The sequence below is a fragment of the Homalodisca vitripennis genome, chromosome 5 (genome assembly GCF_021130785.1).
Source record: "Homalodisca vitripennis isolate AUS2020 chromosome 5, UT_GWSS_2.1, whole genome shotgun sequence".
Taxonomy (NCBI): domain Eukaryota; kingdom Metazoa; phylum Arthropoda; class Insecta; order Hemiptera; family Cicadellidae; genus Homalodisca; species Homalodisca vitripennis.
Window position 1 is genome coordinate 79,749,132 of NC_060211.1, and position 24,480 is coordinate 79,773,611.

General features: G+C 34.5%; 1 protein-coding gene across 2 annotated transcripts in view; it reads left to right on the forward strand.

Annotated features, from left to right (window-relative positions):
* The first annotated feature begins 4,742 nt into the window (after nucleotides 1–4,742).
* LOC124362415 overlaps nucleotides 4,743–24,480 on the forward strand; it is a 49,446-nt gene continuing 29,708 nt past the window's right edge. The window contains exon 1 of one of the 2 annotated variants that reach the window (XM_046816888.1): nucleotides 4,743–4,983. In XM_046816888.1, coding sequence (XP_046672844.1) covers nucleotides 4,854–4,983 — 130 coding nt within the window. In that variant the 5' untranslated portion in view covers nucleotides 4,743–4,853. Of the gene's footprint in view, nucleotides 4,984–19,277; nucleotides 19,421–24,480 lie in introns of those variants that run through there. The other variant, XM_046816889.1, reaches the window with a different exon arrangement.

Genomic DNA, 24,480 nt, shown 5'->3' on the forward strand with positions numbered 1-24,480 from the left:
TATATCTGCTAAATAATTTTCAGTACACTACATAAGACAGCTGCAAAAAGAATGAAACGAAATTATATACATAAAATAAAGTCAGGTTAGTTACGCCATTTATAACTTAAGAATGTCTGTAACGATTATAGTGTCTACTGGTATATACAGTATTATAAAAACGATGGTCCAATATAAGGAATAACTAATACAAACTTACTGTCGATGTTTATGATTCATTAGGACAATGCCAACCAAATTAATCAGATAGTAATATGGATTCCCTATATGAAATTCCCTATTAGTAATCCACTTCATATGTGATAGCTTGAGTTAACTGTTGTTAATATTTGCTGCTTTAGCAGTACGCTGTGCGAATGTAGTGGAATCATCACTGACCAGAATAAAGAATAAGTGCAGGTAGAAAAACTAATGCACGGCCAGGTCAGTTTTGAAAAGTAGGACAGGTAGTCCACAGGTATCGGCGTGGACTAACTATCCTACCCTGTAGAAAAGTGACGTCAGCCACCCTCGTCAAACTAGGCGTGGACCTACAGTCCTACAATCATGTTTTAATGATCGCTTGTCATTTTTAGCTCAACAAACTTCAAACAATTTGATGGACGTGTAAATAAAAGTAAAATGAGCGCCAGATAAAAAGTCAAATGGCGAATATTTCGCTGAATGTGGTGACTTTCAGTCTTTTTATTTCGTAGGCCGATTTAGGTGAGGAACGGTTGGTTATTAGTGTGAAAAGCTAAAATAATATGACCTATGACAAAGGTCATCATTCTATAATTTTTAGCTACTTTTACAGTCCCGTTTCAAAAACCCCTCCAAAACTAGCGCGACTAGATTTTGATCTTATAGATTTTTATTGACGTGACAACGTCTTAAATTAGGTTGCGGCTCGGAGTCACTCATGAAAAAGTGTAACGCCCGGTAACGTTACGATGCCCGTCCAGTGGGTCCGCCGCACGGGATAAAGCTGATAACTGTGGGTCCGCCGCACGGGATAAAGCAGATAACTATGTTTATTCGTGAAAATGTGGAGTGCTTAGATTCGTCATTTACAACAACTACAACAATAAAGGTAAATAATTGTACATTGATATTTCATTATCGTAAACTATGATTGATTGATTAATTGTTAGATTGACACAAAAGTTGAGAAACTGAGTTTATAGGTTATGTCATACTATTGACAAATGTTGATAGTGTTAAGTAAATTATTAGTTTAAATCACTCTGCAATCAATCGTAATTCAGTCGATTGAGAAGAAACAGCGCGTATTGCTAGTCAAACATTTAAAATAACCAATTATAACCTCTAACCTGTCATAACAGTGCGACCAAACAAACGAACTAAACCGACCAATCACCACGCGCGGAGTTAGAATTTAACTGTGTTTAGCAAGAATTTCAAATTCCAATTTTAGTAAATGTTTTATTCAACTTTACCATTTACAATAACAAATTTTAATTAATTTCAAATTATGTACAATGTTTTAGTAAACAAAATATATTTCTATAGTTAAAATTTGTGCAATTCTTATTTTCATTCAATCCCTTGTTCCTATTGTGCAATTTAATAATATTCATATCAATAAATATTCTACCGAGAAAAAGACGTTGTCACGTAAAATCTTCGCCCGTAAAACCGACTTTACAGGCAACCATAATTTTTTTTTAAGATAGGTTTTTAACTTAGAGGAAATTATTGATTTCATTACGAAATAGGCGGGGGTTTCGAACGTTTCTCCCCAAGAAAGTTTGTTTCTACTCAGGGCTTCTTCAAGAAGCTCCAATAAACTTTGTTCTGAATTCATCACATCTGAAATAATTATACGATGCAAATTGATTCTTGCCTACGGTACTATTTCCAATGCAACACGCGACTATAATATTACAATATTGTTACTGGGCTACCGGACTATTTCCTTCCACTCGATGTAACACATGATTATAACATTCCTACTGTTACTAGGCTATCGGACTATTTTCTTCTACCCAATACAATAAGTGATTATAATATTACAACTGTTACTGGGCTACCGGACTGTTTCCGTCCACTCGATGTAACACGTGATTATAACATTGCTGCTGTTACTAGGCTATCGGACTATTTTCTTCTACTCAATACAATACGTGATTATAATATTACAACTGCTTGGGCTACCGGATCGTTTCCTTCTACTCGATGTAACACGTGATTATAACGTTGCTGCTGTTACTAGGCTATCGGACTATTTTCTTCTACTCAATACAATACGTGATTATAATATCACAACTGCTTGGGCTACCGGACCGTTTCCTTCTACTCGATGTAAAACGTGATTATAACATTGCTACTGTTACTAGGCTATTGGACTATTTTCTTCTACTCAATGTAACACGTGATTATAACATTGTTACTGTTATTAGGCTATCGGACTATTTTCTTCTACTCAATACAATACTTGATTATAATATTACAACTGCTTGGGCTACCGAACTATTTCCTTCCACTCGATGTAACACGTGATTATAACATTGCTACTGTTACTAGGCTACCGGACTATTTCCTTCCACTCGATGTAACACGTGATTATAACATTGCTACTGTTACTAGGCTACCGGACTATTTCCTTCCACTCGATGTAACACGTGATTATAACATTGCTACTGTTACTAGGCTACCGGACTATTTCCTTCCACTCGATGTAACACGTGATTATAACATTGCTACTGTTACTAGGCTACCGGACTATTTCCTTCCACTCGATGTAACACGTGATTATAACATTGCTACTGTTACTAGGCTATTGGACTATTTTCTTCTACTCAATGTAACACGTGATTATAATTTAAATGTTGAAGTTACCTCCAGTTCACTTCTCTTTTATTGCAGCGTCTGGTTTCTGGAGTCATAATCGTCAAAAGAGATCCAACGAAAGTCGGCATCGTTTCGAAATCAGAGATACCTATAAATAGGTGAAGTGGTAGTATCATTGTCTTATCAGGTGCACAATTGAGTGCACTACGATGTTTGTGACATGATGTCTAAGCACGGTAGAGCAATTGAGGTTAGTAAAGATTCGTTATGAGCTTCTTTGTCGCCTACTTTCTCTAGATCTGTTCAGACGAACATGACTCCAGATCCCAGGAGTCAAGTCTGAGTAAGGGCCTGATACCAGACGCTGTACTAAAAGTAAGATGAACTTGAGCTAAATTCAAATTGGATAAACCTTTCCTACTATAGCTATGTTACGTGACTACAATATTACAACTGTTACTGGGCTATCGAACTATTTCCTCCCATTCAATGCTACACGTGATTATAACATTACAACTGTTACTGGACTACCGGACTATTTCCTCCCATTCAATGCTACACGTGATTATGACATTACTACTGTTACTGGACTACCGGACTATTTCCTCCCATTCAATGCTACACGTGATTATGACTTTACTACTGTTACTGGGCTACCGGACTGTTTTTCCACTCAATGCAACAAGTGATTATAAGACTACAACTGTTACTGGAGCACATATTTACTTGCACCAGCAAGCTTACAATGATGCACAACAGTCCTCAAGAGGTTCGACTTCATTAGGTCTCGTCTAGCGCGTGTGTGTAAGGCTTATCTGGTGGAAGCTGGTTCGTATTCCAGTGAGACTGGTCATGATATATTAGTGGAGAAGTAAACAAATGCTTCTTTTCATTGAAAGAGGAACTCTTCTTATTGGAATACACTAATTTCTATTAATCGATGAAAGAAAATGCTTCCTTTTTTAATTTTACTTACATAAATAACACGATAACCCTGGAAAATGGTCTAGAACATTATCTTAACAAGCCTAATACAATCAAACTCTCGGCCTAACGCTAAATAATTGAATTATCCTTCTAATTAGATCTCCTAAATTAGCCCAGTTATAATGCGCCGATATAAAAGCGCAACGATACAATAAAACATGTACAGTTTATACGTTATTTCTTTAATAAACATATTTCTTTATCATCAATACTAAAAGAAGTTTTCGTTTGGATCTATTAGAATACTCTTTTATCTGTAACTAAATCATAAATGTATGTTTACTAACGGCATAGGTAGCTGATCAAGTAGTTTTACAGCTGGTTAAACATTTCATTATTTGTCAAAAGTTGGTGAAGGCGAGAGTACAGAAAATGCATGCCGAAGAAAAAGATCATAAAAATTTGGTTGGCATAAATCAATTCACTTATGCTGTTGATAATTTCCTAACATTTCTGATTATGAAAGGTGTCTTTTGCCTCAGGGCTTCCTCAGGAAACTCCAAGAACCCTAGTTCTTAATCAGTTACTTTCCACCAGTTAAACATTTTCAAAATATTCACTTTTGATATCACTCAAAATATATGCTCATTCATGGTGTAGCAAGTTTCCATGACTATGAAGACTGCTAATCACGTTATTACTTGAACATTTCAAACCCAGTAAAATCCCTATAAACGACTCTCAATTACATAAACATTAAAGGAATAAAAGTTCTATAATTTATAGTCATACAAATCATTGCCAGAGATGTTATAGTTATGTGTTTATTTATTCAGCGGAATAACGAGCCACGTGTACTTCAGTTGCCTTGCTCTTGGCAGCTTTTCAGAGATGGCTTTAACCTAACACAAAGTGACGTAACCACCAAGAGAGGACATATTTTTCACATCTGTGTTGTGTGACTTCGTCGTACAGCAGCAAAGTTTTGCATTGCTCGAAAATTACATATTTCATAGTTGTATTGTTGTGCATACGGAAGTTTGTTGGAAGTTTTGGTACTTGGATAACGTTTACGAATGTCGCCTTGGCTTAGTCTTACTGTCGTGACCTTGTAAAACACGTTACCAATGTAAATGATTCTTACTGTGTATTTGTCAACATTTTTCTGCTGGACGCCAAGAGACTTCGTCATCTGCCTAAACCACGACCATTGTGACAAGACGTTCGGCTTCTGGAGCGCATATTCTCCTTTCCATCCTCCAGGTATTTGAGATTAATATAAACGTCCTTAATTTTAATACATTTAATTAATTTAGCTCTGGCTTGGCTCAATGATATCGAGTGGACAAAATACATGAAGGAAATAGTAAGATAGATGCTAGTACTCATAAGCTGAATCTTATTTAATTTAATTGATATTCACGTGTGAAGTAAATGGACGGGCCACCTAGCTCCTTGATTGTAATTTTTACAGAAAAGATAGTGTACAAAAGTCTCATTATAATACTGATTAGCGCACCATTCGACGGCAGGACCTAGAACTACCATTGATAGTATATACGGTACAAACAGCGAGTTTTTAACTGGTCCTAGTTACCAACTTCAGTGAGAGTTTGAATTTGTCTTTTTAACCTTTTACAAATTCACAACTCAGTTTTTTTAGGAATTAGAAAAAGTTAAAAGTGCTCTGGAATGCTAATAGCGTTTCCTAGACGTTTTGTAATAAACCACGTTTTTATATCTCGAATGGCTTTCGAGATATTCTTATCTCAAGAAATAAATTAATAATATTTCTATTGTCACAAAATCTACCTACTGCTTTCAACTGAGCTGGTATAAATATTTTGTTATGTAACGGTGTTGTGGTAACAGCAGCGTTGCCAAGGAAAGATCATGAGTGTTATAAAACTCCTTAATGAGATCTTAAATGTGATCCTGGAATATAATCGATCGGGCTAGTTACCAATCAGCTAATTTACAGGAATATATGACATAACTGATACTGTTACTAATTTTAAGGGTCTCTCCATTGTCCGTATGTTCAAAACCCTATGGTAGGTAACAATGAAAACATATCGGAGAGAGCGTAGAGAACCACTGTTAATCCATCTCCTACGAATTAGGTTATAATTTAACTCGTAGAATCACAATGATGTAAAAGGAATAACTTAAATTTAAAATTAAAATTTGTTCGAAATAATTTTATTGTTTATGAAAACAAATTCCTGTCTTAAGACTTCGATTTTAGTGAATGAAGTGGCGATCTCTGTCGTATACAAACACTAGAAAGATAGAAAGGTCGTCACAGCAATCAGCTGACAATGTAGGGCGTGTCTGGGTCCTCCCTCAGATGTCATTGACAACTCTATGTACAACCTACGGCAAGGTCACTCTCTACACACAGGACAGTAGATTCGTTCTGAAGTGCTGTAGTCACTCGCTGATATTAAATGCACTAATGTAAACGTTTCAATAATACGGTTGCAAATTCTTGTTTCTCTTAATAAAAACAAACATAGAGTATTTCGTTACTTGAGTGGAATGGAAATTTAAAAGGTGACAGATTATATACGTAATCTACACACACAGTACAAAAATGAGGTGTTCATTATTCATACTAGTTCAATTCTCCTGTGGTCATAGATAGAAATCACTTCGACTTCAAGCCTCCCGTTCATCTCCATCAGGCCAATGCCTACGGGCTCCTACAAATCGAAATCCATAACCGGACGATGAAACTCCTAGTAACAATCATTTACAATTTCGAAGATACATTCTCATTAGATCTAAAAACTTTCAACGGAGATCACCACAAAAGTTCCAAGCATTACTTACAGTTATGTGGAAAGATCTCTAGGTCAAGGGTTATTTACTTTTTTCCATGAAGGTCTCTTACCCGTATTCTCCAATTAAGGCTTATCGTAATCCATAGGATGGCAAGTGATGTACACCCAGTACATTCAGCTGACTAGCTGATGAGTTTGACCAGCATAACAATAATAATTCATTTTTGTTGTTTGCTTTTCAATTTATGAAAATGATTATGTTAAAATCTTTTGAATAACAATGTTGAGTTACTTTTCTTTATTTTTGTTGTGCATTTTTAATTAAAACTATTGTTTTAATTTGAAAAACGTTCAATTATAAGCTCAGTGAAGAGTTTTCATCACAATGTTAGGAGAATTGTTAGGAGAATAAAGTGTTGAATAACAATGTTGAGTTACTTTTTTCAATTTTTGTTGTGCTTTTTTAAAGTAAAACTATTGTTTTAATTTAAAAAACGTTCAATTATAAGCTTAGTGAAGAGTTTTCATCACAATGTTAGGAGAATAAAGTGCCAAAATTGGAAGCTTTGATCAACCACCTTGTCAACGACCGTATCATGGTAGTACAAGAGGAGAATGCTTGTCTAAGACCTGTCTTAGACAAGCATTCTCCTCTTGTACTGTTTAAAGCCTGTTAAAGCAGAAAATGGACGTTTGAGATAGAAGATGAGTCAAATATCAAGGCCTAGCAATATGTCAGATCAAGATGAATGCTTTTCTTACAACAACACATCAGGTTCCACTACTGGCAACGTGATGTACGTGGTGAGACAAGTACCAGAACCCTCTAAGCTAAAGCTTGATGTCAGCATGAAGGGAGAACATTCAGCACTTTAGGAAGATGTTCAGCAACTATTCCTCAGCAACCAGGCTCTGCGACGAGGACCACTCTATTAAAGTAGCTTCAATTATAACCATCATTGGCGATGAGACCTGCAGGATCATTTACAGATTAATCGATGAATTTGAGAGGACAACAGTGAATGAGGTGTTACGTATACTGGAACAGACACTAACTCCATGGTTGAATATTCGGTACGTTTGATTCAAACAAGCAGGAGACGGAAGATATACCAGGAGAACTTCATGGGGCTCGTGACACAAGGTGAATCTGTGTGCCTTCAAGCAAATGGAGGACGAGCTCATGTTAGACAAGATCATTTGTTCAATAAAGAATATAAAGATGAGAGAAAAGTTATTACTGTAAAAAGATGGCACTTTGGTCGACGCTGTTCAAATGTGCAAAAGTAGCGAGGAGATAAAACTGCAAATGAGAAAAATGCAGGACCTAAAAAAAAATCAACAAGATACATGCTGAGTCCAATATCAAAACACATGAAAACAAACCAAACAACAATGTGGTTTCAACTAATGACTCTCACAAGAAGTGTTACTGAGCAAAAATATGCAGGCATTGAGGTAAAAAGGGATATTTTTAAGTCGTTTGCAGAAGTAAAAAACAAATCAAGCAAGTCTCTATGGCTGTCTAGGAAGATAACCAAGATATTCTGAAGATAGAAAACCGTCCTGGCGAGGGAGTATTTGCCACTCTCTGAGTTATCCGAGGAGATAGTGGAGTGATGGACGCCCGTTTTCATATGGACACAGGAGCATCTTATAACATTGTTGGCCTAAAAACTCTGCAGAGATTTGTTGGTGTAACATTTTTCAATCTTATTGAGTCAGGAGCAGTAATTAGAGCAATTTGGTGGATCTCAAATAAGAGTTCAAGGAACTTACACCCTAAGGATTCACACACAACGCAACAAGATTCATGATTTGGTGTTCGAAATGATGCAACATGACCACTGTCCTTTATTGTCAGCAGGTACATACAACAAGAATGTGGTTCAAACAAGAGAAGAGGTGTTCAAATAAATAACTGTTGATGAAGAGGTTTGGTACAAGAAGAAGCTTGAAGGTGACTCATGGAAAAGTGTTAAAGTGGTCAATAGTCGAGGAAATCGTTCATATGAAGTGAAGGATGGTGAAAATGGAGCTGTATATGTCAGGAATGAGAGATTCATTAAGCCCCGTATTCCAGAACGAGCTACGTCTAATAAAACCATATTAAATAGCAGTTCTTTGTTTAAAGGTTATTTTTGACGATGGAAGGATTGTGAAGGAAACAGGATTTTCCGGACATTTGCCATCGTTCAGTGAAACAAGAAAAACAGTAACACTACGTTTCGAGATCTGCAATCTGATCTCTTCTTCAGGTAAAGAACTAACCTAATACATAATTACAAACTAGGTTAAATTATGAACGCTTTAGTAAGATTTGTTTATTTTAACCTAGTTTGTAATTATGTATTAGGTTAGTTCTTTACCTGAAGAAGAGATCAGATTGCAGATCTCGAAACGTAGTGTTACTGTTTTCTTGTTTCACTGAACGATGGCAAATGTCCGTAAAAATCCTGTTTCCTTCACAAATAGCAGTTTCTTTACCAGTACATGAAAATAAAAACATCAGATCAGAAACACCCCGGAGAGCAGTTTCTTTTTGCAGACGATCTAAGGATTATGTAATGTACAGGGTGAACCAAGCGTATCAACAAACATGATGTACATAGAACTCGTTAGCTCGTTAGCTGATCATAGTTTGGCCAGAATAATAATAATTCATTTTTGTTGTTGTTTTCTTTTGACTTTTTGAAAACGATTCTGTTAGAAACGTTTGATTACAAATGTTGAGTTTTTTATTTTTACTTTATTTTGTTGTGCTTTTTGAAGTTCAATTATAAAGTAATACTTAAGCCAAACCCTTGGTTAATTTATGGTTATCGAGAAAAGTCTCAAACACTTTTCACCACTGTATCATTCGTAATCAGCCTGTCTGGGCCCTCGTGGAAATAAGTTCGTACATTGCATTCAGATTCCAGAGTGCTCAAACCATAACAATGCCTTTTTTGCGTTATTGGCCATTCATAAAATAGTTCTAAACTATGAAGTGTTATAATAAAATTTAGAGTATATGTTTTTTGCAAGCGGATCGGTGAGGCCATGCTACTGAATAATGTAGATCCAAACAAATAATGACTGCTTTTACAGTATAATGTATAGTGAATTAATACATCTGATAAAACACGTCCTTACAATACATCTGACAATAATAGGTGAATATGTGACCGGGACTTTTCTCTTGGCGAAGCGGCCAGAGAGGATGGTAGTAAGCAGGACAGTCGAGATGGTTGGTGTAAAGGAGGTGGGCAATTTAGAGTCAAAGGCGTGTGATAGAGGACTGACCAGGAAATGGAACATTATTCAGTTAAACACAATTCTAGACAGCCTTGGCTCCATTGGGGAGTGCTCAGCTACCTTTGATGTTGCGACCCCCTGCTCAGCAATCAGCGAACCTTACGACAATAAACTTGACAACACGGCTTGCGACATGACGTGTTCACCCAAATAAGATCATCTGACCACAATACATGTCACTCACGTTTTTCAGCATAGTGCCTGAAGCTATAATTGGCTGAAGTAAAAGTAAACCTTGTTTTCAGACTGTTACTATTATTGTTTCCATTACAATATTCACTAATATAAAACCATTTATTTGGTCTCTTATTATGATTTCAATACTTTTGTCCAAATTATGAGTCAATATTTTCTTAGGGTAAGAATATAATACTTCATTAAGTGTTTTGTGGGCTACAAAAACAGAGCTTTTGGTATACTCGTTATAACAAAATTTAAGAAGCTTCTCATAATTTTATTTATATTATTACCAAACTAAGTAAAGGAACAGTTAGTGTACGATAGTCCTCGTCCCCACATCACTGGTCACCCCTAGTTTCTGTGTTTGTTTCTTTCCTCTACCTCAGAGTCGTGAAGTTTGATACTTAAAAGCAAACACTTATTTTATTTTTTAAACACCTTTTAAACATGACAGATTGAAGTTTACTAATTCCATTTCTAGGTTATATACAGAAACACAGTAATCTAAAGATATTCAAAAAGCAAATTATGCTTTTAACACACCTGCACTTTATACAAATGAAAAGATTTGAACAATGACATGCATTCCAATAACAGGAAAAAATGCAAAATTATTACACAACACTTTTAATGCTAACATAGCTGTAGGTTAATATTCTTGAAGGTAAATAATACATTTATACACTTGTAGGAGGATATTTATTAACTAGTTTAGTTTACACTTAATTTAAAACTATAGACTATCATATTGCACTAATTTCGGCACAAATATGAGTCTTAATTTCAATGATTACATTTCTCTGGAGGAAAGAAGAGGTAAAGTTTAGATAGTAAATGATTAACAACATACCCGCCTGACGAGGCGCTCTACGATACACCTTCTGTAAAAGTAATTTCTATTAAGTTTTATGATATTTAATGACAAAAACAAAATATCTTCTTTTCGCCAGGTCCTCTTTCTACACGTTCAATGTCTAAAGTTCTGTTTCCTCCAAGATTGTCTTTTCTCGTTAGAATAATTATTTATAGGACAGTGAAAGAAAATCAAGTTTACGATATATCATAATGTTAAAACCTCTGCATTCCGGAAGTTCTTTCAATGCCGATGTTGCATTTTAATTGATCTAATACTGTTTGATGCCAACTGGAAATTGGAGCCGATCAAAGTTTTTACTTTATATGATTTAGTAACGGCACATATATAATAATATTCGTCTCCACGTTGTAATAGGTACAGGCCACATCAATGGTTGTAGTTGGGTACCAATGGCAAATGGCGCTACTTAACTTACAATTCTCCCATTGTTATCAACAGAAGTTTGGCTTTGTTAACTTTGCTTTGAAACAACTGTAACTATAAACGCGCCCAATTACATTATGACTTGGCCAATTTTAGAGTAATGTGTGTTTAATCTGTGTTGTATAAGTATGTTGAGACATGTTTTTATGTAATTTGAATTAACTGATGATGTTCAAGGCTGAGTGATATTTCCTTTACTTATTATATGTTATATGCATTCCTGATAATGCATTATCGTGTTGGAACGTTTATAAATTAATTGTAGGATCGACATGTGACGAAAGGTAAAAGAACTTGTATAGTATATTTTATCAGTAGGCACTAAGTGAGGGATTTGGTACCCAATGCCCACTCCAAGAAACACTTTTAAACAGTGTTACAACATGAATAAAAATCTCAGCTAAATAATAACGTTGGTTTGATTTAATGAGTGCACTGAACAAATTATAAGAATATACAAAAACTTAAAAAACATTTGAGTGTAACTAAGTTTTATTCAATTATAATAAATTTTTAGATTAGAACACCATAAAAGGTTCTACGATGCCTAATCAGATTTATCAGTGCCCTATGAAGAAATTAACATGAAGTTTAAGTTCTTGAACACAATCGATGTATCTTAACATTTTTGTTGTAACAAATATAATGAAAGTTACTGTTACAACCTACGCGGCATTGAAAAAGTGTAATATCATTTGGTTTCATATTGTTTACATTAGTGAAGGGTCAAGACACAATAAATATATCATGAAGGAATGTATCCCAAGAGCCTCTACACCGCCCCAGTGATCATTAGATGAGGGTCGGTGTCAGTAGTACTGTGACGTCATAGTGAGCATGCGCGTGAGGGTACTGACCTTATTTACTTGTTTTCAACTAACTGTGCATTCTAGGGTACAATAAGAATTCTTACAATACTACTCGTCTTGCATACTCCAGTTGAACATGCTAGTGATAAAGTGAATTCATTGGATTATTATCGTATTTTCAGTTCAGATCCTTGTTGGAGACGAATATCAAGATCATAAATCTTTGTTGTTTACGTAACTAAAAACTATGCTTTCGAGCAGAATACAGTCATAGCATTTCAATGCATTTTATGATCTTGGATAATGCCATACGTTTAATTAAATGTAATTGATTTAATTAAATATAACTGGTAGAAAAGGAATTTTAAGAAATACAGAAAATGCTTGCTCCCTGTAGTGGCAAATTTACTAATTTGGAGATTCAAAGTGGTAAATGACCAGATAATGGCATACAACTTCAATAAATAGGGTTAAGATAACGTTTAACTTATTCACAACCTATTCTAGAATAGTATAATTTCGAAGTAGTAGCTCGTATACATCATAAAATAACAACTAGATCAGCTTGCACCAAAATAGTCCAACGACTGTTGTGTTTTAATCCCCCCTCTTCATCCCGCATCCAACACTGTTTTTGGTTTTACGTGTATGAAAAATTGGTCTGTCTCAACCAACGAATTAATATAGTTCGTTGGTCTCAACATCAGAGAACAGCTGATGGTTAGCAAAGATATGAAAACTCTGCCTGTATTGTCATGCAGGTGCAGGCTGCTCTTAAAGAAATTGACTACCTCAACAATGTCTAGACAAATCAACACCATATTATTACCGCTCTTTAAAACTATTTTAAAGCAGCTACTGCATTTAATAAAACAAGGCAACTAACATGCGATTTTAGAATATCACTATTTAGAATATCATATCCCACTAGTGTGGATTTCACAAACTTTCTTTGGTAATACACACGATATGAAAACAGGTACAGGTAGGATACGGGCAGTATCGTGGAAACAATTTAACCAAATACTCATAGAAAATTACATATAATTTCGAAGTTATTTAATGTAAAAATGTATGACCTCACAACGCATAAACTAGGTGGCATTTAGAATCTAAAACTTCCTAGATTCCCAAGTACTACAAATAGTTAAAATACTTATGTACGGTACTTGAAAATAATTTAGTACGTTCACTTGTTTTTTTTTTGTACTTAACTAATCATATGGATCATTTGCATAGTGTAAAAATAATCAAAGATAATTTTTTACCCCCAAATATATGCCTACAAATTTCCATAGCAGAAACTTTAAATTTCAGGCCCGTCGGCCCGCACTAAGTTATTTTCTAGACACATTATAACTTAACAGCACAGAGCATTTTCATAAACGAACAGTTTGCCTTATAGTATATATTCCAGCATAGTCTACATAGTAGGCCTTTGATTTCGTTACTAGCCTTATTCTTATACCTTTTTAAGTTTACATGTATACTCTCATTGACTACTTTATAACCTAAATAAGATTCGGCTTAAATTAAACCCCACACTAAAAGTCTTGTACTTGGCTTCACACCACCTAAGGCCGGCCCTGAGGAGGTTAAATACAATTTAAAAAATGATTACGGTTTCATACACGTAGGATTTTTAAAATGCATAACATAAGGTATATCAGTCATATCTAGCTACAGACTACACGCTTGATTTTCATTCGCATCACCAAAATTCCGTTATAAGTAATAAAACATACTCCTTAGAAAGTCAACAATGCCTTCGGATCCGTCCAAAGAAAATACTAGAAACTGTAGGGAATTAGATGACTGATAATCAAATAATAACGTTTGTTGGCATTAATTTAATTTTCATTCCATTAATTGTAATCGATCCCTAATTTCATCATTTCCTGATTGGACAGGAGTTAGAAACTTATGGATGGGAACCGTTTGATGGTTTGAAGATCAAATAGTACCACATATAATAACATTTATTCCTTCTAAATTAAATTCATATTTGTAATATATTTAATTAAAATTTTCCTTTAGGATTATTAATAAAAAATGTAGACCACAAACTGATATACAGGGTGATTCATGAAGTTCTCCCCCCACTTCTACAGCACATTGTACTAGTAAAAATAATGAAAAAATGTTTATATAAACATAGGTCCGAAAACGCTTCGTTAGCGAGTTACAGCTAGCGAAAGATTTTGCCTGAATTTCCTGGGTAAAGAGTAAAATTAAAAGCCATACTGAACTTTTGGAAAAGGTTAATTAAGTAAGAAATATTGTGGATTCTTATGTATTTTTAACTGATAAAGCTAATAAAATTGGTTTCAGAACTGTAACTGTAGTAGTTTTTGAGGGATTCAGGTTTAAATGCAAAAAATTGGGGCACGAAACAATGTTTTTTTTAAGTTTGATGTACAATAACTTTGTTAAATTGGTAATAAATACATAAAATCAACAAACATTAATTGTAGAGAATTTAATTCTGAGAAAATTGATATAATCAAAGTCTAAAATAAAACAGAAATAAGTACCAAAAAATCGATTTTATTCAGTATAATACATTACTAGCTGTAAAGAAATACCGTACGGTATTTTAGTTAAAATAAAACAAAAACAAAATGTTTGTTCCTTAATGATGAGATAAATTGAGGAAAACAAGATTAAACTGTTAAATAAATTTGTTTGTAAATAAAAATATCATGTTTTATTACGTTGTATTTTTTTTAAATAAAGATTTACATCAAATGTTTCGAAAGTAAATGAAGCAAAACATTTTTCCCATTATTGTTTACTAATCAATCGAAATGCAGTTTTTTGTTTTATTAATTTCTAAGTTGGTAACGCACGAATAACAGCTGATCAACAATGGTATTCTGTACTGTTACGTTAGAACTGTGTATTAGTGGTGTTTTGCAAGCTACAGCAGGAGATCGGGTTCTGTGAATCGTGTTATTAAATGCAATTTTTTCTGTGAGTTATAATTCGATTGTTTATTCAGCGAAAAAATACCTTACTTATTTACATCAGAGGAATACGCTGATATGGTTTTTATATTTTGGGTTACTGTAATGGTAATGCTAGAGCTGCTGTGGAAGAATATGAACTACGTTACCCTAATAGGAGGATTCCAGATACCAAAACAATTTCAGGAACTTTTCGTACTCTTCAGGAAACAGGATCACTACCAAGTACTAGAACCAATTATGAACGAGCTGTCCAACTTGATGATGATATTGTTATTAATGCTGTTCATCGCAGTCCAGATGTAAGACACAACGTATTTCTAGGCGGATAGGAGTTTCGCTGTCAGCGGTGTGGAGGTCACTTAATCGAAACAAATTTTATCCGTTTTATAAACAAAAAAGGTTCAACATCTACAGCTAGGGGATGGTCCACTTCGCTTGGAGTTTTGCAACTTTTTAAATATTAATAATAAACTCTACAAGCGTATTTTGTTTACGGATGAGGATGTTTACAATTTCACTCGGGATGGTGTCAATAACTTGCACAATGAACACTCATGGGCAGAAGAAAATCCACATGAGGTAGTGGAACAGAACATTCAACACCGATTTAGCGTCAATGTCTGGTGTGGCCTTTTGCACAATCGGCTTGATTGGACCTTTCATATTACCTGGACGCCTAAATGCTGAGTTCTATTTGCATTTTTCCTTCAAGAAGAGTTGCCGCAGCTGTTAGAGAATGTTCCTTTACATCTCAGACAAAATTTGTACTTCCAGCATGACGGAGCACCTCCCCACTTTTCACGTGCCGTTTCTGCTTACTTAAATCATCAATTTCCTGGACACTGGATTGGTCGTGGAGGGTGGACACCCTTGGCCACCAAGATCACCAGATCTATCTCCTCCATTGGATTATTTCATCTGGGGATGGATGAAAGACATTGTATACAAGACAAAAGTGAATTCTCGTGATGAATTAATTTGCCCGTATTATGGATTCGGCTGTGCAGATACAGGGGAGTCCTGAAAAATTAAGAAACGCAACAAAAGCAATTACACAAACGTGCTGCAAAATGTATTGATAATGATGGCCTCATTTTCGAACATCTATTATAAAAAAGGTGCTGTACGGTTGGCCCAACCTGATTATTTTGCTTAAAAACTAGTAATGTATTATACTGAATAAAATCGATTTTTGGTACTTATTTTCTGTTTTATTTTAGACTTGGATTATATCAATTTTCTCAGAATTAAATTCTCTACAATCAATTTTGTTGATTTTATGTATTTATTACCAATTTAACAAAGTTATTGTACATCAAACTTAAAAAAAAACATTGTTTTCGTGCCCCCAATTTTTTGCATTAACCCTGAATCCCTCAAAAACTACTACAGGTACAGTTTCTGAAACCAATTTTATTAGCTTTATCAGGTAAAAATACATAAGAATCCACGATATTTCTTACTTAATTAACCTTTCCAAAAGTTCAGTATGGCTTTATTTTACTCTTTACCCAGGAATTCAGGCGAAATCTTTCGCTAGCTGTAACTCGCTAACGAAGCGTTTTCGGACCTATGTTTATATAAACATTTTTTCATTATTTTTACTAGTACAATGTGCTGTAGAAGTGGGGGGAGAACTTCATGAATCACCCTGTATACTTAGGAACCTATAATAATTCAAAATTAATTGTGGAAAGCGATGTTTTTTGGATATCAGAAAGTAATTATTTGGTTTTCACTGTGATAACCACAATCCCTCGTAACATAGGGTTAGATCCGTGTTACGGAAATACATTACGGACCTATGAATAAATGATAATCGGCCCACGTAGGACTAGTGTGATCGGAGATCAAACATTAACACGTATTTCCACGAGATGTAATAGATAATATCAAAACAATCTCCTCAAAGTACAAGTGTACAAGACCCAATGTAGGGATATATTTGTAAAATTATACATGTGTTATATACATGTGTTATTATACTTTCAGGCCGAGTGTATAGCACCAATAAGGATTGAGCCCCTTAAGAATAAATCTAAAACTTCCTGAGTAACTTCTCTTCAGACGCTCCATGCGATAAAATCGAAAACTGTTTTAGTCGGCCAACTCGATCGTATTAAACTAAACTTGAGTAAATTGCATTGGATTTTCTATGGACTGTTATAAATGTCTAAGAATAACGATACAAATATTTAGTTGGTAATAACTGTCAAACCCCTATAACCGAGCATATAAAGAAGTGGTTTATACTGTGACCATCACTTGTGCTATATCATTTATTCTAAAAAAAAAAATGCAGATATTAACAAAATATGTTTTACTATTATTATTGCAACAAGTCAAGTAATATTTGAGAGTCACATACGACCATCAGTCACGACCGATGTGACTCCCTCAACCAATAAAGAAGCCTCACTCAGAAAAGTTCATTTGACACATTTTCATCAAGCGTTATCGTTTCTTGTGTGCGGTAAACCGCTGTTGTGGCTATTTCTTCAAAATAAAAATAAAAATACCTTTATAAGAAGAAATATTAACTTAAATATTGATGGAGTTGTGTTCTTGTATTAATTTTATGTGTAGTTTTGTTGCTTTTGAGTGTTGTACTCACTCCTACCACGATTGGTTTAAAACATTTGAATAATGCAAATAAGGTACACGCTTTATATGTTTATAATGTAGATACTAATATAAACTAAATATGAAAAATTTGAGTGAGGACATGATCTTTTTTACTCCTCCTTTATCACTCACTGAGTACTTAGCTCTGAACAAAAAATAGTTTCCAATAATATGTACCACGGAAGATTTATCTTGTCTGCACATTGCTAGATTTGTTTGTCCAGTGTACACCGTCTGCATCTATTTTTCTCAATAATTTTATTCTTTACTCTTACTTACATTTTAATTATGGATATTTGTTGGTTTATTAAACGCTTTGAAATTAAATGAATTATTGAAATGAAGAAGACGAAAAACTCAAACCACGTATACGCACATACTTGTAAATGAATATGCGAGAGTTAAAAATCAACCTTTTAAACTGATTACACAGGAACAGTTAAACAAATTCTGTCAAAGCTGCATTAGCAAATTATGAACACGGCAATATAAATGAAAATACACTAAAGACAAACCTTATATTATACTGTATATGAAATAAATTAATTGTTTTTTGGAAACCCTCTCAAATACTGCTGGCAGCTTCTAAGATGGAATACTGGGTTGAAGTAAGTAATATTAAAACTCTATTCTATTAAATTTTGTTAACTGCTAAAATGTTAAACTATGCTATTTCAACTAGATAGAAATACAACCAATAAGGAAATCTTTATAACTTTTACATTCATAGTTTTCGCGATTTTATCGAATTTATATCGGGTTTTACTCGTGACGAATTAACCCTATAGATATCGGCTATCCCACAACATACTATAATTCCAAAGGGTCTAGTCTGGAATAATAAACTCTTCTAACTACCTGGAAAACATTTGTAAGTATTTCAGGCAGATTACCGAATCCAACCCAATATTCCTACAACATGTTTTAAACCAATTATGATCATTTTCATGCACGCTGGAACACTTGATTTCAATAATTTTAGATTGAATTTCAAATAGTACAACATGTTGAAGTACGTTTTCAGCCCTGTAGAATAATAAAAGTATTGACTAAATAAAAAATATAAAAATATATTTCAGGTAAATAACTATTTTTTTTGTAGTTGTAGGTTTTGGGAACTAGCAGAAAAATCAGTATATTTGATCACTCACTTTTCCTCTCCCTTCATTTCCATTCCCATGATAATAAGTATTGAAGAGTAAAATAAGATATCCACTTGGTAAAATAATATATCCTTTACCTTTACGCTTGTTATACAATTTTACTTATTCAGGGACTAATAGAATAAGACTCTTTGCCTCCAAGCAACAACACTAAGGTAGTATTTCGTGGAAGTTCATTGGAAACTTGGACAAAATGCATTCAGGCACTGCATAAAATGCAAATCTATACACGATGTCTTGTTTTGCTTTTTTTTAATTAAAAGTTTCAAAAAAATTTTAATTTATATAACAATTTTCGAGAAACAGACTTTATTTTTTAGGAATCTCAAAGCGCATCTTATCTCATATATGCATTGGTGAGACGTTCACAATCACGCTGGCCTCGTCAGCTCGCTATTATCTCGGGTCGGCAGCTATCTCACATAGGTGTCTATCTGGACATATCCTGTATGAACCGGAATCCGTATCAAACACGTACAATGTCCACTTTAACCAAAACCGTGATTTCGCTTCAGTAGGGTCTCACCCCGGCACCACTACGCTGCGAGACTCCACTCACCTTCCTTTACAGGTAAGCAGGTTCACCCGTCTTTAGTATATATTTTATAGTAGGAAAATTGTACTTTATACTTCAGAATTGTTAACCTTAACACAAATATTGTGCTCACACCGGCATGAATGGTGATGGTAACTATTTAGTTCATGATCTCATCAAAACCTCTTTATTTTGTCCTCTTGATACTTCAATTCAATTTTAAAGCTTTTAAAAAGATATTAGTTTAGGCGTATCCCAAGTGTGGATCCTGTGCACAATTTTATTTTTATATTTCTTGCTCAAGAATGGTTGTTTGGTAGTTGCAGGAAATGTTTTTATTAGTACTCAAATTGAAAGTTACACTTAAAATACAGTTATATCTCTACAGTTATTATTTTGTACTTATTATTATTTGTCACAGTAAGGCTAATTGTCTTATTTAAAAAAAATAATCTTATTTATCGGTTTAAAATATCCTTCATTGAAAAAATTAACTAGTGAAACTTCTATGCGGGACCTGCACTTCGGTACCGCCACCACAGCTATAACCTCCAAATTATACGTACTGTATATCCATCCGCGCATCTACTGAATTTTCACAGCTGACTGTAATAGCGGCCATCTTGGTTTTAGTCTCATGAGAAGAATGTTAAATATTAAACACTTTTACTCTGTTAGTTTATTCTATAGAACTTTTAAAATGCCTCATTTAAAGGTACGTTGATACGCATCCATTTAGTTTTTCCAATATTGTTTGGTTATGCGTAACAATATTCAACTTTTCATTACTTCATTGTTTAGATATTTAAAAATTATTAATCTCCATAAGAAAAACTCAAAAGTGATAAGATATGTTGGAGATATAATATTGTTCGTATGACGCAAAACGTAGTTCCAATTGAGTTTTCTTTAAGTTAAACCGCATCAAATTGCGCACAGTATCGACTATTTTATATATTTTATAACGTCTATTCTTCTTTAATATTTTGAATTTAATATCTAATATTAAGAATGCGAAGGAGATATTAAAAAACTAACCTTCTTCGTCATATCGCCATATGATCCCTGGAATAAACCTATTCTATTGTGAACGATTGTGGCCTGTATACGATGTATAGGTGACCTGAAAGGATTCCACTACATAACCGTTTCTAGAGATCAGTTTGTCGAGGCAACAGAGTTTTAGACTACAAATAGCGCATATTTCCCAGTTTAAGGTGTATATGTAGCTCTACACTAAAGATACAATTTATTACATTCAATGAAAAGCTTTATACTGTGTGTTCTTCTAAGAATATAGGAACTCTAATGTTTATTAATACGGGAATAAAAGGAATTTAGAACTAACTTTTAAGCACTTACTGGAGTAGTTCTTGTCATTATGGTTGCACCTCATAGGCTACTTCATTTTAATCGTGTTAAAACGCTCACCTGCTCATCATACATGATGGGAATAACAAATGACTGATCAAATCATGACGCACTGACGGCCATTTTAACATATTTTGTATACTAGTTTAAATGAAAAGTGGCACAAAAATTCAAATACACAGGCCATTAGTTTTCATCACAACTGTTATAGAGGCCTTGATGTTGGATGTATTTTAACTCAAATTGGCATAAAGACCATTTTCTTCCGAAAATATAATTGAAATGTATGAGGAGTTGACAGATAATTAACTGTACTTTGGTGAAAAAAAACTTTCTAAACTATCAAAATCTAGAAATGAATGTATAAAATTTAATATGATTACTGCACATAGGGAGTACAAAATCTCCTTCAACTGTTTATTCTCTTTCAGAGAGACACCAACCTGTACACTTTTGGTCTTAGAGCTTGCAAACACTCAACTGGACTATATAGACTCTCATGGCGTTTAAATAAAATATTTAAGCTTTCGTTGTGATGTAAATACAGGAATATATGTATATGCTTAACCTAAGGGAGTAGGTGCGTTTTATTTAATACAGTGTTAATAGTGTTCCTTCTTCTTAAAAACTAATAATCAATCTTTTAATTTAAAAGATCCTACTTTTCACATATATGACGAATTTAATATATAAATCAAATCCTTTCCCAGTTTGTGAATTTAAGTTTTTAAATGAGTTGTTTAGTATGTTTTCTATTTGGTAGCTTTTTAATATAGGCTACTTATTATAATGTGTAATTGTTAATTTAAATGTCTTCAAGATCACGTCCTCCGTTCTTAACAAATCTTTACTAAACTTGGTAGGGTAGTTCTATAGAATGTCAAGGTTAGTTTCGTTATTGGAGGCAATCGGACCGAAGGGGTTACAGCCCTAAGGTCAAACATGTTTGCTACACAAATAATAATAGACATTTTGTTGTTGGTTTAATTTAAATAAAAATAATTTTGATGGTCTATTTAATAAATGTTAACCTTGAATGGGGTTTTGGTGCACTTTTGATACAAGGAACAGAGTCCTAGAGACCAAACAGTTTTATAAAACAATCTACTAAATCTCCTGTGGTTAGAGAATGAAGTCAAAACTAACAGGAATGTTTTATGGATAGGTCCTTTTTACTTTGTCCAGCTTTTAAGCAAAGAAGCGGAGCCTCTAGACCAAAACAGTTTTATACACACCTGCTATAGACGCCTAGATGTTGGAAGTATTTTAACCAAAATTGGCATGACTGTTGCATATGATAATTGTGAACAAAGATGGGGTTTTGACGCTTTTTGAGACAAGGAACCATAGGATAAAAAAAGTTTTATAAAACATTACTGAATAAGCCTCTCTATCCTAATTACGTATATTTAAAATGAAAGAAGTATGAACGTTCTGTGGGACGGGTACGGGTTTTCTTAGAATTTTGAGCCAAGAGAGCAGAGTTCTAGGAAAAAATGTCAAAATCCAGTAATTTCCAGAGGCTGAAATCACCCTGAGGCTAAGAGCAGACTCCATAAGCTTTAATAAACCGGAACCTGCCAGACACCAAAAGTATCCAAAGATTGAAACCTCCCAAGAACTATGAACTTGAGTTAATAGCTACCAGTGATTAGAATATGCCACAGTCCGGGAGCTGCCATCGGTTGGAACTTACCAGGGAACGGGAATATTTTGAGGCTGGGACCTACCAGGCAATGGAAACAACTAGAGGCCGGAACTTACCAGGGAATGGGAATATATAGATGCCGAAACTTACCAGGGAATGGGAACATCTAGTCCGGAACTTACCAGGGAATGGGAATATGTAGAGGCCGGAACTTACCAGGGAATGGGAAACATCTAGAGGCCGGAACTTACCAGGGAATGGGAATATCTAGAGACCGGAGCTTACCAGGGAATGGGAAACATCTAGAGGCCGAAACTTACCAGGGAATGGGAATATCTAGTGGCCGGAACTTACCAGGGAATGGGAATATCTAGTGGCCGGAACTTACCAGGGAATGGGAAACATCTAGAGGCCGAAACTTACCAGGGAATGGGAAACATCTAGAGGCCGGAACTTACCAGGGAATGGGAACATATAGAGTCCGGAACTTACCAGAGAACGAGAGCATCTAGAGGCCGGGACCTGCTAGAGACCAAGGGATTTCTTGTCTATTGTACTATCACTAAGAGGGGTGACTTTATTCCTCTTCTGCATGTCTGTTTTTGGCATAATATATTGAGTACTAAATTAGCTGCGAACGATAGAATATTAAGTTTTTAATATAAAATTAAAAAACAAAATGCGGGTTGCAGTTAATGAGTAACACTGTAGAAAATAAAATTTCTATTTTTAAGTGTAATATTAAAAAGACTGAGTAAAAAACAGATTTATTAAAAAATATATCGAATTCAAGAGAACGATGTGCACATTTGTATTCGACCTTTACAATCTGTAATTTTCCACAATATAGTTGATAACCGATACACGTAGTATGTTATGTGTAACTTTTCTGCTAATAGCTACATCCAACGCTAAGGCCGATGGTGCAGTGTAGCGAGTACACAGCGGTTATCGCAAGATAACAGAATCGAGCGATGTCAAACGAGACTGCTGCTTGTAGGGGTGACCGCTGAGCGATCCTGTCCTTCAAGCAGCTCACCTGCCTGGACAATGGCAGTTGTTCGAAGTCCCCAGGTTGTATTAGAGAGGGTGTTTTAGCCTTAACTTTGCCTGGTAAAATAAGACATCCTCTATATTACTATTTTTACTACTTTTCATGCAGTATCGAGAATCACTGGGGTTCAAATAATTTTCTTATTTAAAAAGTTGGGCCAAGTAAATTTTCATAACATAAATTAACACTACCATACACTTTAAAAACATTCAGAGAAACAAACACTTCATGTCTGCAATCCAACGGATGTGGGTATATGAGACTACAGTTGGATACCTTACAACAATTTTCTCTAATAAACTCTAATAAAGGGACCAAGGAATCATTTAGAATACTTTTTAAAGCAATACACTTCGATAGTCACCCATTATACGTTGAATAGTTTGTAACAGCTGTGGAATGATGTTACATATCACTTTGCTGACACAGAACGACCTCTCAGATAAGTTTATAAAATAGCAGGTCAAGGCGCGGACGAAAAAAAACAGGTTTAAGATGTGTAATTTTCTTTGGTCCAGTTGGTTTTTAATTATGTTTTATATATTATTTTACATTTTTATATAACCTTTTCAAATTAGTGACCATTTATATAATAAAATGTGTAGTTATATTTTTTGAAAATGATTTTAGCATTTTGTGTTAGTTAAAACTATGTAAGATTCTGCTTCACATCTTGCAACCAGAATTATTGCCCTGTAGTTGAACACGTTTACATTGTTGGACACATTACTGCATCAGTAGACAAAAAGATATTTTCAGGGTGACAATTTGAAAAGTTACACAGTTTAAACTAGTTAATGTATCAACCGTTCAACCCTTAATTGTACAGTGTAGTTTTATGGGCACAGTTGTGCGCACAGTACTTAAACTCGATTTCTTGCCAAGGGTAAATTTTACTATCGAATTCGTGAAAAACAAGGTTGTGTTTTTATACAAAGCAAATTGGCATTCGGCTCCTAGACTACTAGTGTAGCCATAAGGACATACATTTTACGTGGTCATGGACCTAGTGTATTAATCTAG